At 33.2% G+C, this 19,664-nt stretch overlaps 2 protein-coding genes and 1 non-coding gene across 4 annotated transcripts; 2 read left to right on the top strand and 1 right to left on the bottom strand.

The window, feature by feature from the left end:
• The first annotated feature begins 1,203 nt into the window (after positions 1-1,203).
• TRNAV-CAC (transfer RNA valine (anticodon CAC)) lies at positions 1,204-1,277 on the top strand. Its single transcript has one exon. It is a non-coding gene; the product is annotated as a tRNA-Val (tRNA).
• A 62-nt stretch (positions 1,278-1,339) lies between these two features.
• On the top strand, positions 1,340-8,746 carry LOC125840454 (PRA1 family protein A1-like). 2 transcript variants are annotated; one of them, XM_049519449.1, is made up of 8 exons: positions 1,340-1,611; positions 2,444-2,484; positions 2,587-2,665; positions 4,685-4,771; positions 4,849-4,937; positions 5,063-5,134; positions 5,231-5,355; positions 8,415-8,746. In XM_049519449.1, the coding sequence occupies exons 1-7, from the start codon at positions 1,454-1,456 to the stop codon at positions 5,332-5,334; spliced, it is 630 nt and encodes a 209-aa protein (XP_049375406.1). In that variant the 5' UTR covers positions 1,340-1,453; the 3' UTR covers positions 5,335-5,355; positions 8,415-8,746. The 2 variants fall into 2 exon arrangements, with proteins under 2 accessions (XP_049375406.1, XP_049375405.1); XM_049519448.1 differs by having other exon boundaries at positions 1,354-1,611; positions 8,409-8,746.
• A 4,620-nt stretch (positions 8,747-13,366) lies between these two features.
• On the bottom strand, positions 13,367-18,593 carry LOC125840426 (uracil phosphoribosyltransferase). Its single transcript, XM_049519410.1, has 12 exons — positions 18,369-18,593; positions 18,018-18,101; positions 17,595-17,673; positions 16,745-16,803; positions 16,376-16,453; positions 16,145-16,226; positions 15,746-15,794; positions 15,482-15,543; positions 14,433-14,500; positions 13,968-14,023; positions 13,829-13,876; positions 13,367-13,734 (listed from the first exon to the last, which is right to left on the bottom strand). Exons 1-12 carry the CDS (start codon positions 18,507-18,509, stop codon positions 13,683-13,685), a joined length of 858 nt encoding a protein of 285 aa, XP_049375367.1. The 5' UTR covers positions 18,510-18,593; the 3' UTR covers positions 13,367-13,682.
• Positions 18,594-19,664: the final 1,071 nt, after the last annotated feature.

Raw genomic sequence — 19,664 nt, 5'->3', positions numbered from 1 at the left:
TGTTGGAAGGTTTGCTTGAAGCTATGGTCATTGTGCCGTACGCTTGGTGAACATATTGAGTTGAGAGCATATAGGGGAACGGACCTAATGCGACGGTCTATTGGTGTGAGGATCACATAATTATAGCTTTATGTTTTAATTTATTTATCGTAATTTAAAATATATATATATATATATATATATATATATATATATATATATATATATATAATTATTTGTTATTTTAAATTCACTTTAGCCTTTTCTTATAACATCCTATAAATAAGAGAATATATTGACTTGAGCCCTATAGGAAAACGGACTTAAATACGACTTGGTCTATTATTATGAATACCACATAATTATAGCTTTATGTCTCAACTTATCTATTGTAGTATTTGTTATCTTAAATTCACGCTTAACTTTTTTTTTAATTATCCTTTAAATAAGAGAACATATTGACTTGAGGCCTATAGGGGAACAAACTTAAATGCGACGTGGTCTATTACTATGAAGACCACATAATTATAGTTTCCTGTCTTAATTTATATGTCATAATTTTAAAAAATAGATGTATTCAATTATTTGTTATTTTAATTTCTCTCCATTTTTTTTATAACATCATATAAATAAATAAAATTTAAAATTTTCATTATCCCCTCATCGTGATGGGTTAAAAACGAAATTGACTTTCTAACTAGTCTCAATTTCCATTGCAAGGGAAAATGAATAATATGCCTCTCCCATCCTTCGGAGTAGTCTCTCTAAAAATCCACAAATCATGTCATCATCACCAACATTTTCCCCATAGATAACAATTATATTCCACCTGAATTTATAAATGAACTGCTTAATAACCTTATTAACATAAATTTCATAGTTAAAGAGGGATCATTTGGTGTGATGATAAAGAAAGATAATTTGGGGATAAATTTTATAACTATGACTGAGATATGTTATCCCTACTTATGAATAATATACTAATTTCGGGATAACTTATCCCGTAGTAAATGTAAAAGAAACAACTTATTCTTAGAAATTAACAATATTTGACAAACCAAACATCCAATAAAAAATAAATCTCAACATATATAATCCATCAAAACACATAACTAATCCCAACATAAATTTCTTGATAAACTAGATAGGCAAACTCAAGCTTATTTTCTCTCTAGGTTACTTGAAAATATCAAGTATTAACACTTGTCATTTTTGACCAACAAGGTCTGGGTGGTGTAGTCGGTTATCACGCTAGTCTCACACACTAGAGGTCCCCGGTTCGAACCCGGGCTCAGACATAATTTTTTAATTTTAGTCTTTTCAACAGTATATAATGACTCCCTTTAATACGTCTCTTTTCATCCTCAAAAACAGAATCATTGTTTTTTCGAAAATTAAATAAACTCTCCGATCATTTTTTTTTTCTCCTCCTTTCTGAACACGAAAATTTCATCAGGTTTGATTGAAGCGAAAAATGGATTGGGGCACTGTAACCACAGAAGATCTGATCGAGGCTCTACGCGAGGTCGACTGGTCATCTCCGCCGCGTCCGCCATCTGAATTCTTCTCCCGATTTACTTTCCCCCGATCTTCATCCAAATGGAACAGCCGAGTCAAGTGCAATCTTTACTAGTAAGCTTCTCCCTTTTCTCTCAGTAAACCTGTAATTTTCAGGTAATTGTATGAGCGGATTAACGTTTCAGTTAGTTTCTAGCTAAAAATTTCGAGTTGATTTGGTTTATAAATCAATCATCTGCATTAGTTAGGATTGATAAGTCGATTAATTGCTGTAGCTTCAAAAGTTTCTATTAGAAGGAATGAAATTAGTGTTCAGCAATTGATTGAATTAGTTGATTAGCTTTTCATAATTCCTTGCTAAAATACTCCGAGATGTATTAATTTTTTATTAATTCAACGAAGGAATTAGCATTTGGTAAGTTGATTATTACTAGATGGTTCTTTTTCGAGATCTTATATATTTTGAATCAAGTCAATGCGAATTTGTGCTTGATAGTAAATTGATAGCTAGTGTTTTCAGGCAAAATGAACATTGTTCAGATACATAAGTTACTTCTGAATTAAGTTTTCATAGAGGTTGTAACTTTTTAATCGATTGAATGGATGGATTAATGTTTGCTCAGTAGATTAGTTGCTGGTAAAACATTGCCAGGTTTTCTAAAATTTTTAATAAATTGAATGCATGAACCAGCGTTGGATAAGTTTGCTGATATCTAGTTTGCAGACGGAAATGTACTTTTAAGAAGCTACTTGTTCATGCATGTTGTCATTGGAATCGAAGTTTTACTTGATAAAAGTTCTTTTCAAAAGTTGGTATAGTTTGGTATAGAGCAAAGCCCTGAATTGCAGATTACAAGATGAATTGTAAAAAATTATTACTCAAGTGTTTGATATCTAGTTTACTAATACTGGTTCCTTGGATTTTCGTTTTTGTATATGGTTGCAGCTACCGGACAAATTACTTCATTATGATTGTGGCTATTCTTGGTAAGAGACAGATAATCATGTATTGCTCAGTAGAGATATGATGTTTACACCGGGCATTCTCTTTGGACTTATCAATTACTTCATGTGCTTTTTGTATTGCAGCACTGGGGTTTCTTAGGAGGCCACTTGCTATTGTTGCTGCTTTTTTGACAACTCTTAGTATTGCTTTCCTAAATGATAGGTATTTTACTTATTGACTGTTATAACCATGAGTAATAATTTGTTGCATAATCTGATTAGATTTTTGGCTTTTCATCAGAATTTTTCTTATTAAATCAAGATTTGATTAGATTTTCCTTTTCTGCTTCTGCATACTATGCTAAGTATTTTTGGCTTAATATGTTATCATGCTTGCTTACATTGTATAATATTTGGAGAAAGTGAGAGTAACTTCTTTGCTTACCTGGATATGTTTTGGATTGATGTATAGGATTGACTAATCTGCTGAGTTATTTTTGGACTATTAGAGGACATGGTGCTCTGCTTGATGTGAATCAATGTGCTTTTCAGCGTCAACTATTAGTAATAGGTGTATACATGAAGTACTATTTAACTTTTTCGACATTGGTGAGAATCGACATTCTTACTGTCCACATCTATTTTCTGGTTATAAATCAGATTCCCATGAAATTGGTTAGTTGGATTTTTCTAGTGATAATTAGGCTACCCCCGCTTTCTTTTTTGGCTAAAGGTATTTCTTAGATTACTCATTAAGGCAAAAAAGAATAAGAGGATATTCGTCTACAATGTGGTTGTAAATGGCCTGCTTGGACTCCCATTTAGGTTCCCTTTTCCCTTGCAACGACTAGGTTAACAAGTTTATATTATTTGATTGTCTTCCCAAAAAGAAGTCCTCGGCCCAAGTTCCCTTAACATTTATGGTGCTTTAGTGAATATGTGGTTTAGAAGTCATATCTCTGTTTGCTCATGCAAAAGGGAACATGGGATGTGCCATCTTGGGTGGGATAAGATCCTGTTCTTCTCTTTCTTTCTTCCTTTTGCTTATATTTCTTCAGTCATCTCTTAAGATTGACTTGAACTAACGTAGTAAAATATAAAAAGATTTGCTTGATCCAAACCAGATGCTTTTCTAGAGTTAATACTTTGGATTCTCAACAAACCTTTTTAGTTTTTCCTCGATTCCTTGAAGGGTTGATAATATTGTTTTTAGCATATAGTTATTTCTTGGGATTTATTGAGCTCTAATACTCAAATGTGGTTTGCTCTTTATATTGTGTGTACTGCAAGGAATGAGTACTCCAAATGCAGAAATGTTTAAAAAATATGAACTTTAAGGATAAGGAACTAATATCTCCCCTTATCCTTGAGCAACCTGCCCTTCAAATGGAAAGAAAAGTGAGTAACCATTTCAATTTTTTTGGAAGCCTCTGCTTGTACCTGGATGCTTTATAGGAAAACATTTTTCCTTTCCTCTTCCTGGTTGATAATTTTTTCATAGGTTGCCCTTAGCCTGAACCAGAATGAATGTATCTTAATGTAGAGTTGACGTCAAGTTTTTGGTGATGGGTCAATACTTTTACGGAATAACTGTTTTCAGCATCAATCTGTGCACTTATTTACATTGTCTGCAACTTATCTGTTTACCTTAGAAAAGCATGAGAAACATAGAGGCCGATTGGTTCATTCTATTGGAATGATAAATCCCTGCATAAAGCCTCCCATAAGATAATACACTGTTTGCTTGTTTGGTTGCATAAGAAAAAAGTAATCATCGTATAATTAATGCAGTATTTGATTGTAGTGTATAATTAATGCAGTATTTTATTGTAGTGTTAAACTATACCAACATTAAGTAATGCATGAATCTATGTACTTTATTGTGAGGGATAGAATGTGGAATAAGAATACGTATATTAACAATGCACGGATTAAACAATTTAAAGGCAAAAATGCCCTTTTGAAGTAAGTAAATCATGTATAACAATATTGCAACAACTACACCTTAGTTCCAAAAAGGTGAGGTTGGCAACATGAATCATCGACCATGTTTCCCATTTAATTCCTGTATAACAATCTCTTCATTATATAATCAGCAGATATTAGTCCCTTCATTGTAAATCATGGCATAAAAAATCCCATGCATTATAATCCCCACATAACTAACACGTGAATCAAAGGCCCCTAGCTTCATTTACATCTTATTATTTCTTTTTCATGTTATTAAGATTTGTTCCACCAGTTTCGCAGGCACTTTCAGTGAAAAGGTGACAAGAACTGTCAGGCAGTTTTCTCCTCATTTAGCTGCAAAAATGAGGCCTCCACTCACGTGAGTCTGCATTACTTTGAAGCTTAAAAGTAAGCCAGATGCTCTACTGATGCTGAAACATATTTGATCTTTTTCAGGCCAGTTATTCGAGGGCGTCCATCTGCTAAACGAGCAATTTTCATTTGTGGAAGGCCTCGTTGGGTGTTTGTCTTGGTATTCTCTCTAGGTATTGGAAGCGTTAGGCTCTTTTATCACTTCATTATTTCTTTCTCTCTATGCTTTTTCTTTAGTATCGAAACTTCAGTAATTTTGAGATTAAATGGTGTTGTGCTCCTTTTCTACATTTTGCAGCGAGTTTCTTCCTTTGGTTTGTTTCCTGTGGCCTCTTAACTGTCTTGTGGGCATTGGCTATAGGGCTTCTTTGTAAGTACTCTCTTTCTTCTTATGAAATATATTATTCCAAATCCTATGTTTCAACATGAACAATGACTCTCTCTCTGTCTTCTCTCTCTCTCTCAGCCACTCTTCTTCATGCAAGCTTTAGGACACCTAATCTGAAGGCTCGCCTTAACACATTTCGTGAGGAATTTCGAGCTGTCTGGCGCAACTATAGCGAGCTGTAGCTTCCACGGAATCCTTTTCGTGTTAGTTACTATCCTGAGATCTTCCATTATGTTCATTCATTCTTCTGTATGCTTGTATGGGCTGTTTGTTTTGTTTCCCTAGTGTCTGTAAATTAACACGGTCTATTCATGCTTGAAATAATTTTACTTTTACTTACTAGTACAATTTTTTGTCCTTGAATGAGCTATTTAGTTTATATTTACCTTTGCTAAAACTAAAAAACAATGGTTGTCGAGTTGTTATTTTCCAAAACCTCTTTGCAATTTAAAACAAATAAGTGTCTGATTTGATAGCCTGATGAGGATTGATTGAATTACTTGTTACTTCTGCCACGGAAATGCTATGCCTCTCTGTTTATGTCCCTCACGTGCTTGCATATCCTTGTTTGGATAAGTATAAAGAAGCTATATTGTCAAACCTGCCCTTGTGCTTGTCAAACTTTTGATGTTGCGATTGACTCGACTTGAGCATTAGAAAAGCTGAGGATTGTGTAAACCTATGAGAGGCTGGATCTACAGGCTATTCAAAGTGCACTTTGTGGAAAGTTGTATTATTTTAGAGACCGACTTCTTTTGTGGTATTGAGATTGTATTATGAAGAAATAGACACGCTAAACTTGTCTCTGGCAAAAATGTTAATACACTTTTGAGAGAAAATTGTCCAAGAGATTCTAGGAGCTAAAGAAAATAAAGTTGAAGATGCTCTGTAAGTAGTTCTGAATCACAAAAAATATGAACAAAATGAGAACTTCTCTTCACTAAGTTTAACCCTTGATCTTGTGGTTAAATCCCTTTTACACGCCTTTCCTTTACGGAAACCTTTTACACACCAGACGTTTCACGGAGTGTGTCTAATACACACCACTTTTGCTCAACTGGCATGTGCGTCAAGCACTAACAAAGTAGTGCGTGAAAGGCTTAATTAAGTCTTTACTCTTTACTTACTCATATCCAGCGGTCTATCAGTGGAGTCAACAAAGCCCAGCACCTATTTTGACTCCACAAGGGTTACAAGAACCATTTTTACTCCTCCTTTACCTAAATTCACCTTCATCTCCATTGTTATCCATGGAGCAAGCCTCAGAAAGGATGTTTCCACCACCTTTTCAAAACATTAGAAACTAGATAAAAAATGGTGAAGAAGTGCTGGCCGGTTGTATGAAAAATGGCAATGAAATGCAAGAAACAGAGGAAAGAAAAATCTTCCACAAAGGGGTTGATACAAGAAATGCAAGAAACAGAGGAAAGAAAGTGGAGAGGAAATAAGCATCCATTTGCTGAATTTGTGATTTCAAACAAAATAGAAGTTGGAGTTTAATTTTACAAGCTCCTTGTTGTAGTAATAAATAGCTTTCGCATTGGGATTGCAGTGGAATCTTGTTAGCGGTAAAGTGAATAAGTTCAGCTTGGTGCTTCGCGGTTGAGAAAAAGAGAAGTATATTGGTGTGAGTTGTCAAAGGAGAAAAGAGGTGTTATTTAGAAATACAGTACGAGTATTGAGCCGCAAAAACATGAAATCCTACATAGCATGCCGTGTTTACGCCACATAGTATTTTAGTAGATTTTAGCAAAAGTGGTGTGTGCTAGACACACTTCATGAAGCGTTTAGGCTGTAAAAGATTCTCTGTAAAGGAGAGGGGTGTAAAATGGATTTGGTTACAAGCTCTGGGGTAAACTATGTCTTAGGCCGTATATGTTTCAAGCTCAGGGGTAAACTATGTCTTAGGCCTTATGTTTCAAGCATGAGGAGTCACTGTATCATTTATTGCGTCTTCATGGCATTTTATCAGTCGGCTCTAATATGTAATTATTGGCTTCATGTTGGCTTTATGACTGCGCTATCACGAGAAAATGAGTCCTTAATGTATGGGCTTTGATTCCATTTGGTCCAAAATGTATGGACTTGATGGAAATGGTCCTTTATGTATCATAAATTGTGATCAATTTGGTCCTTAACCCTAAAATTTTAATGGCAGCGATTATTTAAAAAAAAATTAATGAGCGATTTTCCATTATTTTTTAAGCAGTCCTCGCCTCGGGAATTTTTAATAAAAAAAATTTAAACTTTTTTAAGAAAATGGCTGCTATAGCAGCTATTTCTATTTTTTAAACGATGTTGGGGCAGCATTGTTAAAAAAAAAATTCACAGCAGCGATTTTAAAGAAAAAAGAAATTTTTTTTTGGACCGGCAACGATTTTTATGTTTTTTAAAGGAGTAACAACGTCAATTTTGTCAGAAGAAAATCGCTCTGTCAGGAGCGATTTTGCCCTTTTGGTTAAAAAAAATTGATGTGCCATTTTGGAATTTTTGGAAACAAGGGAAGGAAAGTCTTGAATGAGCGCATCTTTTACATATTCCGTGTATTTTGACGGCAAAAAAAAATAAAATATTAATTTTAGGACTAAGGACCAAATTGATCACAATTTATGATACATAAAGGACCATTTCCATCAAGTCCATACATTAAGGACCAAATGAAATCAAAGCCATACATTAAGGACCATTTTGATCATTTTCTCACGCTATCACCTACATTGCTTGGACTCTTCAAAAATGTCAACGGGTGGGTGTCGGATTCTCCAAACAAGCTCAGGGGTAAACTATGTCTTAGGTCTTATGTTCCAAGCATGAGGAGTCACTGTATCATTTATTGTATCTTCGTGGCATTTTATCCGTCGGCTCTAATATGTAATTATTGGCTTCATGTTGGCTTTATGCCTGCGCTATCACCTACGTTGCTTGGACTCTTCAAAAGTGTCAATGGGTGGACGTCAAACAGTCTTATGCAGTTTAGCTTTAAAAAGAAAAAGTTACTAAATCAGAGCTAGGTCAAAGCAGTGAAGCATGAAACTGTTAGCTCCCAGATTGGCCTCTCATTCTATGATTTTACCAGTAATCTTATGCAGTTCAGTTTTGTATAACTCTTATTATATTGCAGTTGTCGTCTAAGCTTTGAAGCATAAAAGCTAATAGCTCCTAGATAGCTTTCTGCCAACTTCTTGTTGACTTGTATTGTTGTCCACTGCTACGTTGCATTTGACTTGTAGTAACAGCCTCTTTGCTATTTGTATAGGAGCAGCAGTTGTGGAGACTTTGCTATATTGCGCTGAGCTTTAATAGTGTGGATGGTGCAATCTATAGTATTTTTTGACGTGGCAGCTTTCTCAAGTAACAATCTGCGATATCTGCAGATCAGCCACAGGTTGTAAATTTCCTTGAATTCTTACTATATCGTATGGTACTGACTTCTACCATTCATGTACGTCTAAAAATTAGTTATGGACATAGGTGCACAGTAAGTATTTCCTAGAAAGTTGGGGTCTGTATTAGAAGTCCATTCTTAATGTCTTTAAGAAACTCCTTGCTACTCTTACTGTTCAAAAGTGCAGTAAAGCTGAGTTCAGTTTAAAGCTTTTGCCTGATGTACTATAAATATTCCTGGTGTGTCTCTTTTCTTTAGGATCTTTTTTCAAATCGCGTTATTGGTTAACAAGGCTTAATTTGTTTGATTTGTTGTCGACAGCTACCTCTCTGTATCTTTGTGAGATTACTTGTTTTCTTGGGTATCTGGGAATCGGAGCCAAAAGGGTCACTTTTTTTTAAAAGGAAAATGTACAGAGGGCCTTTTGATTTCATATCTAACCAAAATGGACAAAGCGCTCAGCTTTGAGCGATTTGTCTTTGACTTAACTGACAGCACATGGCCTTTTACATCCGGTGATTATTTTTTTTCAATAACTCGATCACTATTGAGCGATTTGTCTTTAATTTCCATTTTTTTTTTTAAAAATATTGAGGAATTGTCTATTATCACTCAAGCCTCAATGTAGCTATTTTTGTCTTCTTTTTCCAAATTGACATTTGGAATGTGTTACACTTGTTTTAGGCCATTTGTGGGTGTGTCAAATGATTTGGGTGGAAAGTTAGTGTGACATGGTTTATTAATTATTATTATTGTAGAACGTGGCCTTAAAGTCAACTCGACATGAAGCACAAGATCTAAGTCAGTTTTGTGTTTTCAAATCTGTAATGCACGTTATGTTTAAATACTCTTCTCTCACAGGAGATCTTACATGACTCACTTAAAAAAATTAATATATTTGTGTATAGCTTTAATGAATTTGGAAACTTAATCATCAATGTTAAGATTAAAACAGAATTGTCTTTATATATACAAGGGTTGAGCTCTCTTTAAAAAGAATAAATAAAAATAAAAATTTATTTTTGATATACTAATCAAGTAAAAATGAACGAGAAAGTAATAAATTAAGACACAAGGCCACGAGGGGAAATAAGTGTTTGACATGTGTAGAGAAATCACACGATAAGAGAACTTAGAAAAGTGCCCATGCATTTGGCTGACTAAAGAAAGATGCTTTCTTTCTTTTTAAATACTCCCCTCCGGCCATTTTTATTTTTCATATTGTGTTTTTTGAAAGTCAATTTGACTAATTTTTAAAGTTAAATTAGATTATATTAGTTTGATATTTTAAGCAAAATATTTAAATATTCAAAAAATATACGAGAAGTACTATATATTACATTTTTTTGCATATCAATAATATTAGTCAAAGTTCTTATCGTTTGACTCTAAAAATAGAAACCATGAATTAAAAGCGGACGGAGAAAATAATAGCTTTTTCCTTACTATCTTATTACTTCTTCCATCATATTTTATGTCATATAATTTAACTTGATACAAAATTTAAGAAATATGAGAAGATAATACTTTAAAATTATCATTAAAAGGAGTACATCTTATGGACTTTTTGCTAAACAACTAAGATAACTAAAATATTGATAATGTCATTAAACATTTACTAAGTAAAACAATTGTTGAGACTAACAAAAAATGAAAAATATGTCGTAAGAATTGCAACAATCTAGAATGCTTTCTGATCATCTTTGAAGTTTAAATATTATATGTTCTGTTTTAACACCATTATATTCATGAATCATGCGTACGTAAAGCAATATTGTTGGTCCAAATTTGATAAGAGTAGTTGGTTTTATTTTGACTTTCGAGTAACAACAATCAATATAATAATGAACAACTTACAAATATAGAAATAAGATCTACGTATGAAAATGGGTTCGAAATATATTTGAATTTTAATCGAAATTGCTATAACAATCCCAAACTTTGAACAGGATCTATTACACATGCATTATTTAATAATGTATTTTAAAGATATCAAAATGTCCATGTGAACATCATAAATATTGCATATCATTATTGTTGAGCAACTATTGCACGCTAACGGTAAATTTATTTAATTTGTTCTTATAATGTGTAATTGTTTTTTCTCCTTATCACACACACATATATATATATATATATATATATATATATATATATATATATATATATATATATATTAAAATATGAGTAAGTGGATGTATAGCTTGTGAGGCTGTAAACAGATTGTACATGTGACATATTATCATTAATACTTTTGTGCAAACTGCAAAGTTCACCTCATGAAAAGTGATATATGTGTTGTGTCCGATATGATTCTTCATGGATACAATCTGGACTTTACACTAAAAGTATTAGTAATAAATTAAATTACATGTAACCTAATTAGCATCATCAGAGCAAATATAATTTTTGACGGTAATAAATATGCATATTAACAAAGAATGCTAAAGTTTTTATATGGATAAGTAGAAGAAAAAAAATTGAAGAATGAAAGAAATGAATAAAAGAATGAAGAAGAGTAAAACTGGGTTAGAACCATTTTACTCAATTTATAATTAATTTGATCAAATTCATTATATTCATATTTATATGAGTGGATTACAGTTCAATCAATTTTAGCTCAATCCACTCAAATCTGATTCAATCTTCTCATTTGCCACCCCTAGGGGAAGTATATACTCCCACCATCTCAAAATAAGTATAGTTTTAGCTTATTTATGTGACATAATACATAAACATGCCTTTTAACTTGACCTCAACTGTCATTTTTGCCCTCCAACTTTAGGTGTGCGCAAGTAGGTACTTTAACTTATATAAAATTAAATAAATATAGACATGTGTCCTATGTGGTGTCCTATATGACAACTTGTATCCTACATGGTATATAATGTCACGTATGACGCATGTGTTTACTTGTTCAATTTTATACAACTTATACGCATGCATGTGTATACACACCCAAAATTGAAAAACATAGATGACAGTTGAAGATTGAAATCAAGTTAAATGACATATTAATATATATGCCTATTTATGCCATTAAAAAAAAAATATTTTACTAAGTTGAGAATTGAGCATTATTAAAACGAAATAATACATCAATACAAGGTTATGACTGAAAAACAATCATTATTTTTTGCCTTGAATTTCTAGAACAACACTTGTCTCGAAATAGTTTTGTTTTTTAAAAGCTCACTTATTTTGAGACGTATGTATAATAAATTAACAATTATATTGATTAGTCGTTATCTTTAATTAAATACAGGCTGGTCCATGTTATCTTGGCTTCTTTCAAAAAATTGGACCACTATTTCAATCAACCAAAAAACTATCTCCTTCTCTCTATAACTTAAAAATAAAATTTCAAAAGATCCCATTATTCCTTTTTTCCATTCCAACATTCTTTGCCTTATCTTTTTTCCAAGAAAACTTATATATATTTCTATAATTAGACCTTATTTTTTCCTAATTAAGTAAGTTTTCTCTTCAATTTTGTCTCAAAATAACTATATTGATTAGTTATGGGATTTTACATGAAATATGTACAATCATTAGCTGCTGTATGGTTAGTTATGTTATTATTAGGTCTCTTGTGTTGTTGTCTTAGCAGCAAGCCTCGTTCTCAAGGTGATAAAACTAGTGGCACTGGTAGTTGCACTTGTGATGGTGGATATGGTGGCGTATAACGAGCGAATATACATGAAGTTCAAACTCCAGGAAAAATTCATACCACGATTGATTTTTTATTTTATTTTTGAAGGAAATTAAGCTTCGATATCGATTGATATACGATACTTTAGCCTAATATATAGTTTTGTTAGGTTTTGGTTAGTGATTATTGTATAGTGAATTGGTTTTTGATTTGTTGATTAACATTCTTTTATTGATTGTTAATTTCATAATCATCATTTTGTGCCTTTATTGTTCTTTCGATGAATATATGTGGGTGTGTGTCAATTGTATTGTCATTATATAGATTCAATTATAGTAAAATGTGCTGCCCTAAAAGAAAACCCAAATATGATAAGAAAATCACGAAAAATAGATAGATGTTATGTTTCAATAATTTGATATAAACATCGAATGCTGATAAAAAGATATGAGTTGGACTGAGAATATTCAAATTTAGAAGTTATATTCTAACTGTATCAAACGACTAGATGAGCAGAATAATTCCATTAGTACTTCCTTTGCTGTTTTTCTTTGAACTAAACATGATGCTTGCCTGATCAAATTGGCTTACTGATGATTATAAATATTTTTATGGTTCCACATTGTCTGGTACTCGTATTGAAACCTAACTGAATTCAACACACTAATAGGATTTCTTTTCATGGGGCTCAATTTAAAAAATGCATAGATCCCACTATCTCACCGCAACTCATGTTGATAAATGATCGATAGTGTTTAGGCAAGAGTTTAGTTTATTTATTGATATGATGTTTCAAAAGTTATCCTCTTTCCTTAAAAGAACAAGTAGACAAACAGATAAAAAAGTACAACTATTTTGTTGTAATATCCATATGAGATGTGATATCCCTTTCATGAATTTTTTCATTATTCTCACATTCCATCAAAACTCAGTACTCCATGAGAATCAATTAAACATCCAATCCAATAACACCCTGATACCAAGCAAACTAAATCATCGTTTGGAGGACAAGTCAGTCGAAAATTACAAAAACAGAATCAAACTTAGATCTGCAACATTGAAGTTCAAAATTGTGTTATTGAACGTAAAAGTGTATGCATACCTTACCCCTACCTTGTGGAGGTAGAGAGGTTCTTTCTAAAAGACCTCCGAGACAGAGACACAACAAAACTGTTGAAAAATGATGAGATCGCCAAAACTTTGGCGTTTTAACCTTCATTTCAAGCTATTTCACACTTCTTCAATATTCTCTACCCATTACACGTCCTTTAAAAATTGAAACAGAAATAGGGAAAGAACTTTAGCAGGCATATATAGTATCTCAAGGTTCCAAAATTGTGAAACAATGATATGGTGGAAAACAAGATAAGCAACATGGGTGGGGATGGGGGGAAGGGGGTCAACGCCCAACTCACGCCATCACAAGGTGTGTTTCACTTCTATAAAGAATGATAGATATGGCAAGAAATTTCATCAACTGATTCGCATTTACTTCATGTGCCAAAGCTACGGTCTCCAGCATCACCCAATCCGGGGATAATAAACCTGAAAATTACAGAACAGGAAACAGTAATGGCATGATGCAGGAGTGCTATTTAGAGAAGTGAGCAACGTAAAAGATTGTGCAATGATTGGCTACCCTTTCTCATTAACAGTTGGGTCAAGTATTCCAGCATATACATGTAATCTGGAAAACAAGAAACAAGAGTTAAGGAAATCTACCGAAACGATTCAAATGCAGAAGATAGATATAAACTTCAAATTGTTAAACTAATTACCGTGGAAACTTCTCACTAAGCTTTGTGAGAGCAGGAGGAGCAGCCACTGCACATACCTGAAAGATGCAAGACATGTAATCAGCAAGTTGGAAACAAAAACGTAACTAGAGACATTGAAAACTCAAAACTCTCACACTGAAGCAATGTTCATTCAGAAAATTCAGTTCAGTGTGTGTTGAGTATTGGAAAGTATTTTTTTTTTTTTGAAACTGGTAAGGTTGAGTATTGGAAAGTATATTAGCGACCAAACTCACAAGAGTTAATCCATTGTTTTACATATGTTTCAGGATGAGGTTTTCTAGAAATGCTTGTAGCAAAATCTAGAACTGCTTGAGAGACCAAAGAGAGGAGCCGTCACAACTAAGTATTTAAACATGTAAGGTTTGTGGCAAAATATCAGTCGCAATATATGGTGCAAACAAATATTTTAGCAAATAAACATAAATAAATATGTTGGAAACCTACCACTTTAATCTGACTATTGTCAACCCCACGTTCCTTTATTAGGTCAATAGCTGCAACGATTGTACCACCTAGGAAGATGTAGAAAATCCAGTCAGATGAGAAAAGAAATCAGGTGAAAACTACTTTATAAGCATAAAACTTAATGATTTATAGCTACTACCATGAGATTATACATGTGTCTGTCCGTACATTCTACGAGATGCACACATTAAACTACACAAACTGAAGTGAAGGAAAAGACAAATGTTTGCCACTAAAAGATAGACCAAGTCCAGTAGCAATTAATCTGGACTCCTTGGTGAGGATTTCCAGGGGAAGTACTTCCTTCACAAGACTCGCAATGAATGCGCATAGCCTTGAATACTTACAAGGACAAATGTTATTACACCCCCTATGCAATCTTGGTTACTCATTCTGATTATAGAACCTAGAGCTCTAACTCATAAGAGGAGGGAAATTGGTTATGGTTCATTATTTCCGCAGAATGGCTGAACACATCATCTACTTGAATAATTTAAGAGCGTCTGTTATAAGAAACTAAGTGGCTCTACTGACTACTCCAACAAATACTGTACAAATTAAAGCCCACAAAGATGGAGCCTATAATTGTTTACAGATTCAGCTTCATTGCACTTCAGCAATTTGGCAGTGCAAGACAGAAAACAATTCAGAGAACGAGATATCAATATAACTGGAATAGAGAAAGCATAGTTCAGGACAAGAACCGTTGAACAAAGTTTTCGACCCAAGTCTCATGATTATGCACAAACTGGAAAATATATGCCTAGCCTAACAGTTATTTGCTAGGTTAAAGAAAGTGCTTAGCTGATTTTATGTTGCAAGATGGAGAGAAGCAATATAAGTACGATAATAGGGAGCGTCCCTCCTATTAGTCAATATTCTGCAATGCTCGACCCAAACCTTGTTTTGGACAAGTAACTACTAGTAGAATCTCAGCATTTAGATAGATTGGAAATAGATAACTGATATATGGACCACGAGTTATGTAAATAAGAAAATTACAGAAATATAGGGAGAAGTGTTGGTACCAGTTGCGAGCATTGGATCCACAACAATCACACGAGAACCTTCAGGAAATTTATCAGGCAACCTAAGGAATGGACGAAAAGAGTTACAAATTTTACCCCCACGTTTGTTCACCAAAAGATGCAAGATAGACCAAGCACAAATTAAAGAAGAAATGGAGCAAGAATGTGTACTTACTATACAAAAGCACATCATATTTCATACAGAAACCTAGTGCCACGTGATACTACAGTAAGCAACAGTCCAGCGTCAACAAAGATACTTACTTGTTCAAGTATACAGAGGGCTGAAGTGTTTCTTCGTTTCTGCTTAATCCTTAATTTGAGAATAAAAAGAAGAATTAAAATCATGAGAAAGGAAAATACACAAAAAGAACAAAATGCAGGACTACATTTGGTTTGGAACTTAGATTGACATAGTTTTTAAATGTGATTGAAAATGAAATTCTGTTTTGAATGGTAGGGATGCAAATAAGTGAGTGTTATCATGTACATGACACTCGTATGAAATAGTAGACTTTTACACCATTATAAGTACAATCACCTCAATATTCAATCAACTAACTTATCTATAATTTGCACTCCGATAGATACCCACACCAACAGGTTAGTAAAAGAGGAAATTCTAGTTTCCTATGCTAAAAGATGATAATAACTTGTCCTTACCCAAATGATATGTTTTTGTAGCAGGCAAAATTGATGTTGCATGCTCTGCAAGAGCCAGACCAGCTCTCAAGATGGGAACAATCTGTAAAGCAAGGAATTGGGAGCATGAATGACCATGGCCAGAGAAGAAACCAAAATTGATAAACCAGGCCAGAGAAGAAAGAGTTGAATAGAAAGCAATAGCTAAACTTTTGGACTACAAATTAAGCAGGAGAATATAGAAAAGCTTACTGCAACAGGTTCCCTTGGATCAACGAATTCCACAGATGCAATACCCATTGGTGACTGGATCTCTCCTGTTATGGTAGGCTGCAATGATGACGATAAGTATTTAAACCAACATTTGGCAAGGAAGATTGTTCACAAAACCATTGGCATCAATATGGCTTATACATACGAGTGGTTTTGTTTTACTTCAATTGCATAAACATCAGAACAAAATGAAGTCATTTTCAATTTGAACATCCAAGTTTGCTACATTATAATGGATTTATAATCTATACACTAAGAGAGTTTTTCATACATAACAACAAAAAACACACTATCAGAACTCACCAACCATTCATACATAACAACAAAAAACACACTATCAGAACTCACCAACCAATCTCTTGAAGCTTCATACAAAAGCAATCTACCTAGCTCAGCCATGGCATTCTCTACAAGGAAAACAGCTGATTGATATATACTTTATGAAAAAGACAACCAAATCTATATCATACATGCAGAATGAATTGAAGATGAGTATTAATCTGATTAGTCATTTATCCAGGAAAGAGAATAATCTGAATCTATTGATATGGACATAGTACAACATTAATGTGATTTGACAAAGCCTAGAAATACTCAGCTCCTAAACATGCTTCAACTAAAGTCATATCTCTAGTGCTTCTCTAGCTCCACATAGTTAATTAATTTTGTATGCAATAGAAAGATAAAGTAAAAATAAGTTCTATGCAATTGTTGTCAGACTAACAATGTACTATAAGATGGACCATTTGGTCTTTAAGGCCGATATGCCACAAGACGAGTGACTTATAAATGTAGATATTATGATGGATGTACGGCCACACAGTATTAGACAATATTAGAAATGGTAGCATCCGACAAAGGTGCAATTACCACAGATAAAGGAAAAGCTTGAGATGGTTTGCCCATCTCCAGTATACACCTCAAAATATATTTATTGTTAGGTGGGATGCTATGATGACTGAAGGTACCAAAATGAGACAAGGTAGACACAGAATTACGCCTCACGTTTAGGAATAAATTTCAAATGGAGCAACTTAATATTGTCAGTACATAAAAGACACTCGTGACTGGCCAAATTCAGTAACAGACTCGGACTTCACCAGTTCAGTACAATTTCTAACAAAAAAAAAAAACTAATTTAAGCAGTATAATTTCTTGAATGAAAAATAATAACATCAATTAGAAAATCTACACATACTGAAAACAGGGCAAGGCGTCTGCTCATTTCGAAGAACTGATACCCAGTGCTTAATCAGAGGATGTGGCGGAACAAACACCTATAGAATAACCAAAATTATTAATAAACTAACATTACAACATAACCATTCAATTAAATAGCTTCTGTATTTGTTTACTAAGAAAACCATTTTGTCCCATCATCAGAAAGAGTTAAGAGAAAAATCCAAAACAAAAGATTCCCATCAAATTCCTTAAAAAGGGCAGCTCCAGCCTCCAAGGAAAGGCCGGAGCACAAGAGACTATTGTACACAGACTTATTCTGCATTTCTACAAGAGGCTATTTCCACTGCTCGAATCCAGAGATCACATGGAGACAACTTTACTTGTTAAGCCAAACCCATATCTAAACAACGAAAAAAAGCATTAAAAAAGTGAACTTTACCAGCATTCTATCACCAGAAATCACTTTGTTCTCAGTCGCCATTGAACAAACCACACTCTTCCTCCTAGTATAAAAATTACCACCCTGCAACCAAAAAATCCCAAAAGCTCAAAAATCCAATTTTATAAATTAACCATACACAACCCCAAGATTACATGAATTCTTGATTTGTCACAATCTGATATTTTTTGGGAAAAATCATAAATGCACTAAAACTTAGTACAAAAAAAAAAAGGAAAACCCGTAAAAGGGTATATACCCATCATTACAAATTCATCAAACACAGTGCATATCAATAAATTATACACAAAAGGGGCTTAATGGGATGTTAAGTGGGGTTCATTAAAATACCTTTTTGTAATGAAAATTGAGTGTGGGGAGATTTTGCCGACAGTATGAAGCGGCTGAGGAAGAAGAAGGTTGTAGAGTGAGAGGGGGGTCGGGAGATAAACGGAGGTGGGGGTGGGTATAAATAAGGAAGTGGCACGCCATTGGTGAAACAAAAAAGTTAAGCTGAGAGAAGAATTGTAGCTGGATTGGGTATCAAATTGCTGATTCTTTGGGAACGGTGAAGAAGAGCTGTACAGAAATTACTTTGTTTTAGCAAATACAGAAATTTGAGGTTTGAGTATGCTCTATCTTTTCCCTCGACCTCATTTTACGAGGTTGTTTGTCAAAATTTTACTTTATATTTCGTTTGAATGGTTATTAGTATTGTTTCATAATATATCGTACTATAAGTATTTTATTAATTTTAATGGATAGAATTACATGGTATATATAGTTGGTTGGAGGTGATGATAGGTATCTTGTGGAGTTATAAGTTGAGTTGCGCAAATTCGAACATTACGATTATAAAAAAACAAATAAATAAATAAATAAATATAATGTTTGAATGTATTGTGTGTTCTATGTCGTCTACTCATCGTTATATAGTATCAACTATCACATATTAATAATTTGAAGGATAAATCTAAAAAAAAAGTAGATATATGTGATAATATAGGATTATTAAATAATAAGTAAATACAAAATAAAAAAGAAAAATTAAGATAACGACATGATTTCTTCACACCAAATGATTGTCATATAAAAATAAAGCATTTCATCGTTAGCTAATGAACTAATGAAGGTAATGATATGATATAATAACAATCAAAACAAATATTATATTTAAACTATATTATAGTATCATTCAATAAAACATCTATAGAATATTACATCATTCTACAAAATCAAGAATGTGCTAACTGCTACACGTTGAGGGTATTGAAGTGCTGCAATTGTGCAGTATTTGTTTTGTTCATTGATGATATCATATGCTCCTTTTATTCTTATTAGTTTGTGGCAGAATGTAATCATCAATTTTTAATAATTTTTGTAATTTTTAAATATTTTATCCGTCTATTATTTTATCTTATTCATTACGATAAAGATTTTCTCACCCATAAATGATGATAATTTTATATTATTTTGTGTACAAGAGAAGAATGCAAAAAAAAGGATGAAAAGTGTGGAAAAAAAAATACTATAGTAGTGTACTGAGGTTAGCATAGTGAAAAAAGAGTTAGAAATAATTTTTCTATGTCTTCAACTAATTCAATATATAAAAGAGAAAATGAAGGAAAATGCTCTTACGATGAAGCT

Source organism: Solanum verrucosum, unplaced genomic scaffold, assembly GCF_900185275.1.
Source record: "Solanum verrucosum unplaced genomic scaffold, falcon-dt-bn FXZP01000137.1, whole genome shotgun sequence".
NCBI lineage: Eukaryota > Viridiplantae > Streptophyta > Magnoliopsida > Solanales > Solanaceae > Solanum > Solanum verrucosum.
This window is presented reverse-complemented; position numbering and strand designations above follow the sequence as displayed.

Excerpts from the sequence above, each read along its gene's own strand:
- LOC125840454 (XM_049519449.1), top strand. The coding sequence starts at position 1,454 with ATGGATTGGGGCACTGTAACCACAGAAGATCTGATCGAGGCTCTACGC. Across the intron at positions 2,666-4,684 it reads ATTGCTTTCCTAAATGATAG|TTTCGCAGGCACTTTCAGTG; the intron begins GTATTTTACTTA and ends TTGTTCCACCAG. Across the intron at positions 4,938-5,062 it reads TGTCTTGGTATTCTCTCTAG|CGAGTTTCTTCCTTTGGTTT; the intron begins GTATTGGAAGCG and ends TACATTTTGCAG.
- LOC125840426 (XM_049519410.1), bottom strand. The coding sequence starts at position 18,509 with ATGGCGTGCCACTTCCTTATTTATACCCACCCCCACCTCCGTTTATCT. Across the intron at positions 15,544-15,745 it reads CCCTCTGTATACTTGAACAA|GTTGCCTGATAAATTTCCTG; the intron begins GTAAGTATCTTT and ends TCCATTCCTTAG. Across the intron at positions 14,024-14,432 it reads ACAATAGTCAGATTAAAGTG|GTATGTGCAGTGGCTGCTCC; the intron begins GTAGGTTTCCAA and ends TGCATCTTTCAG.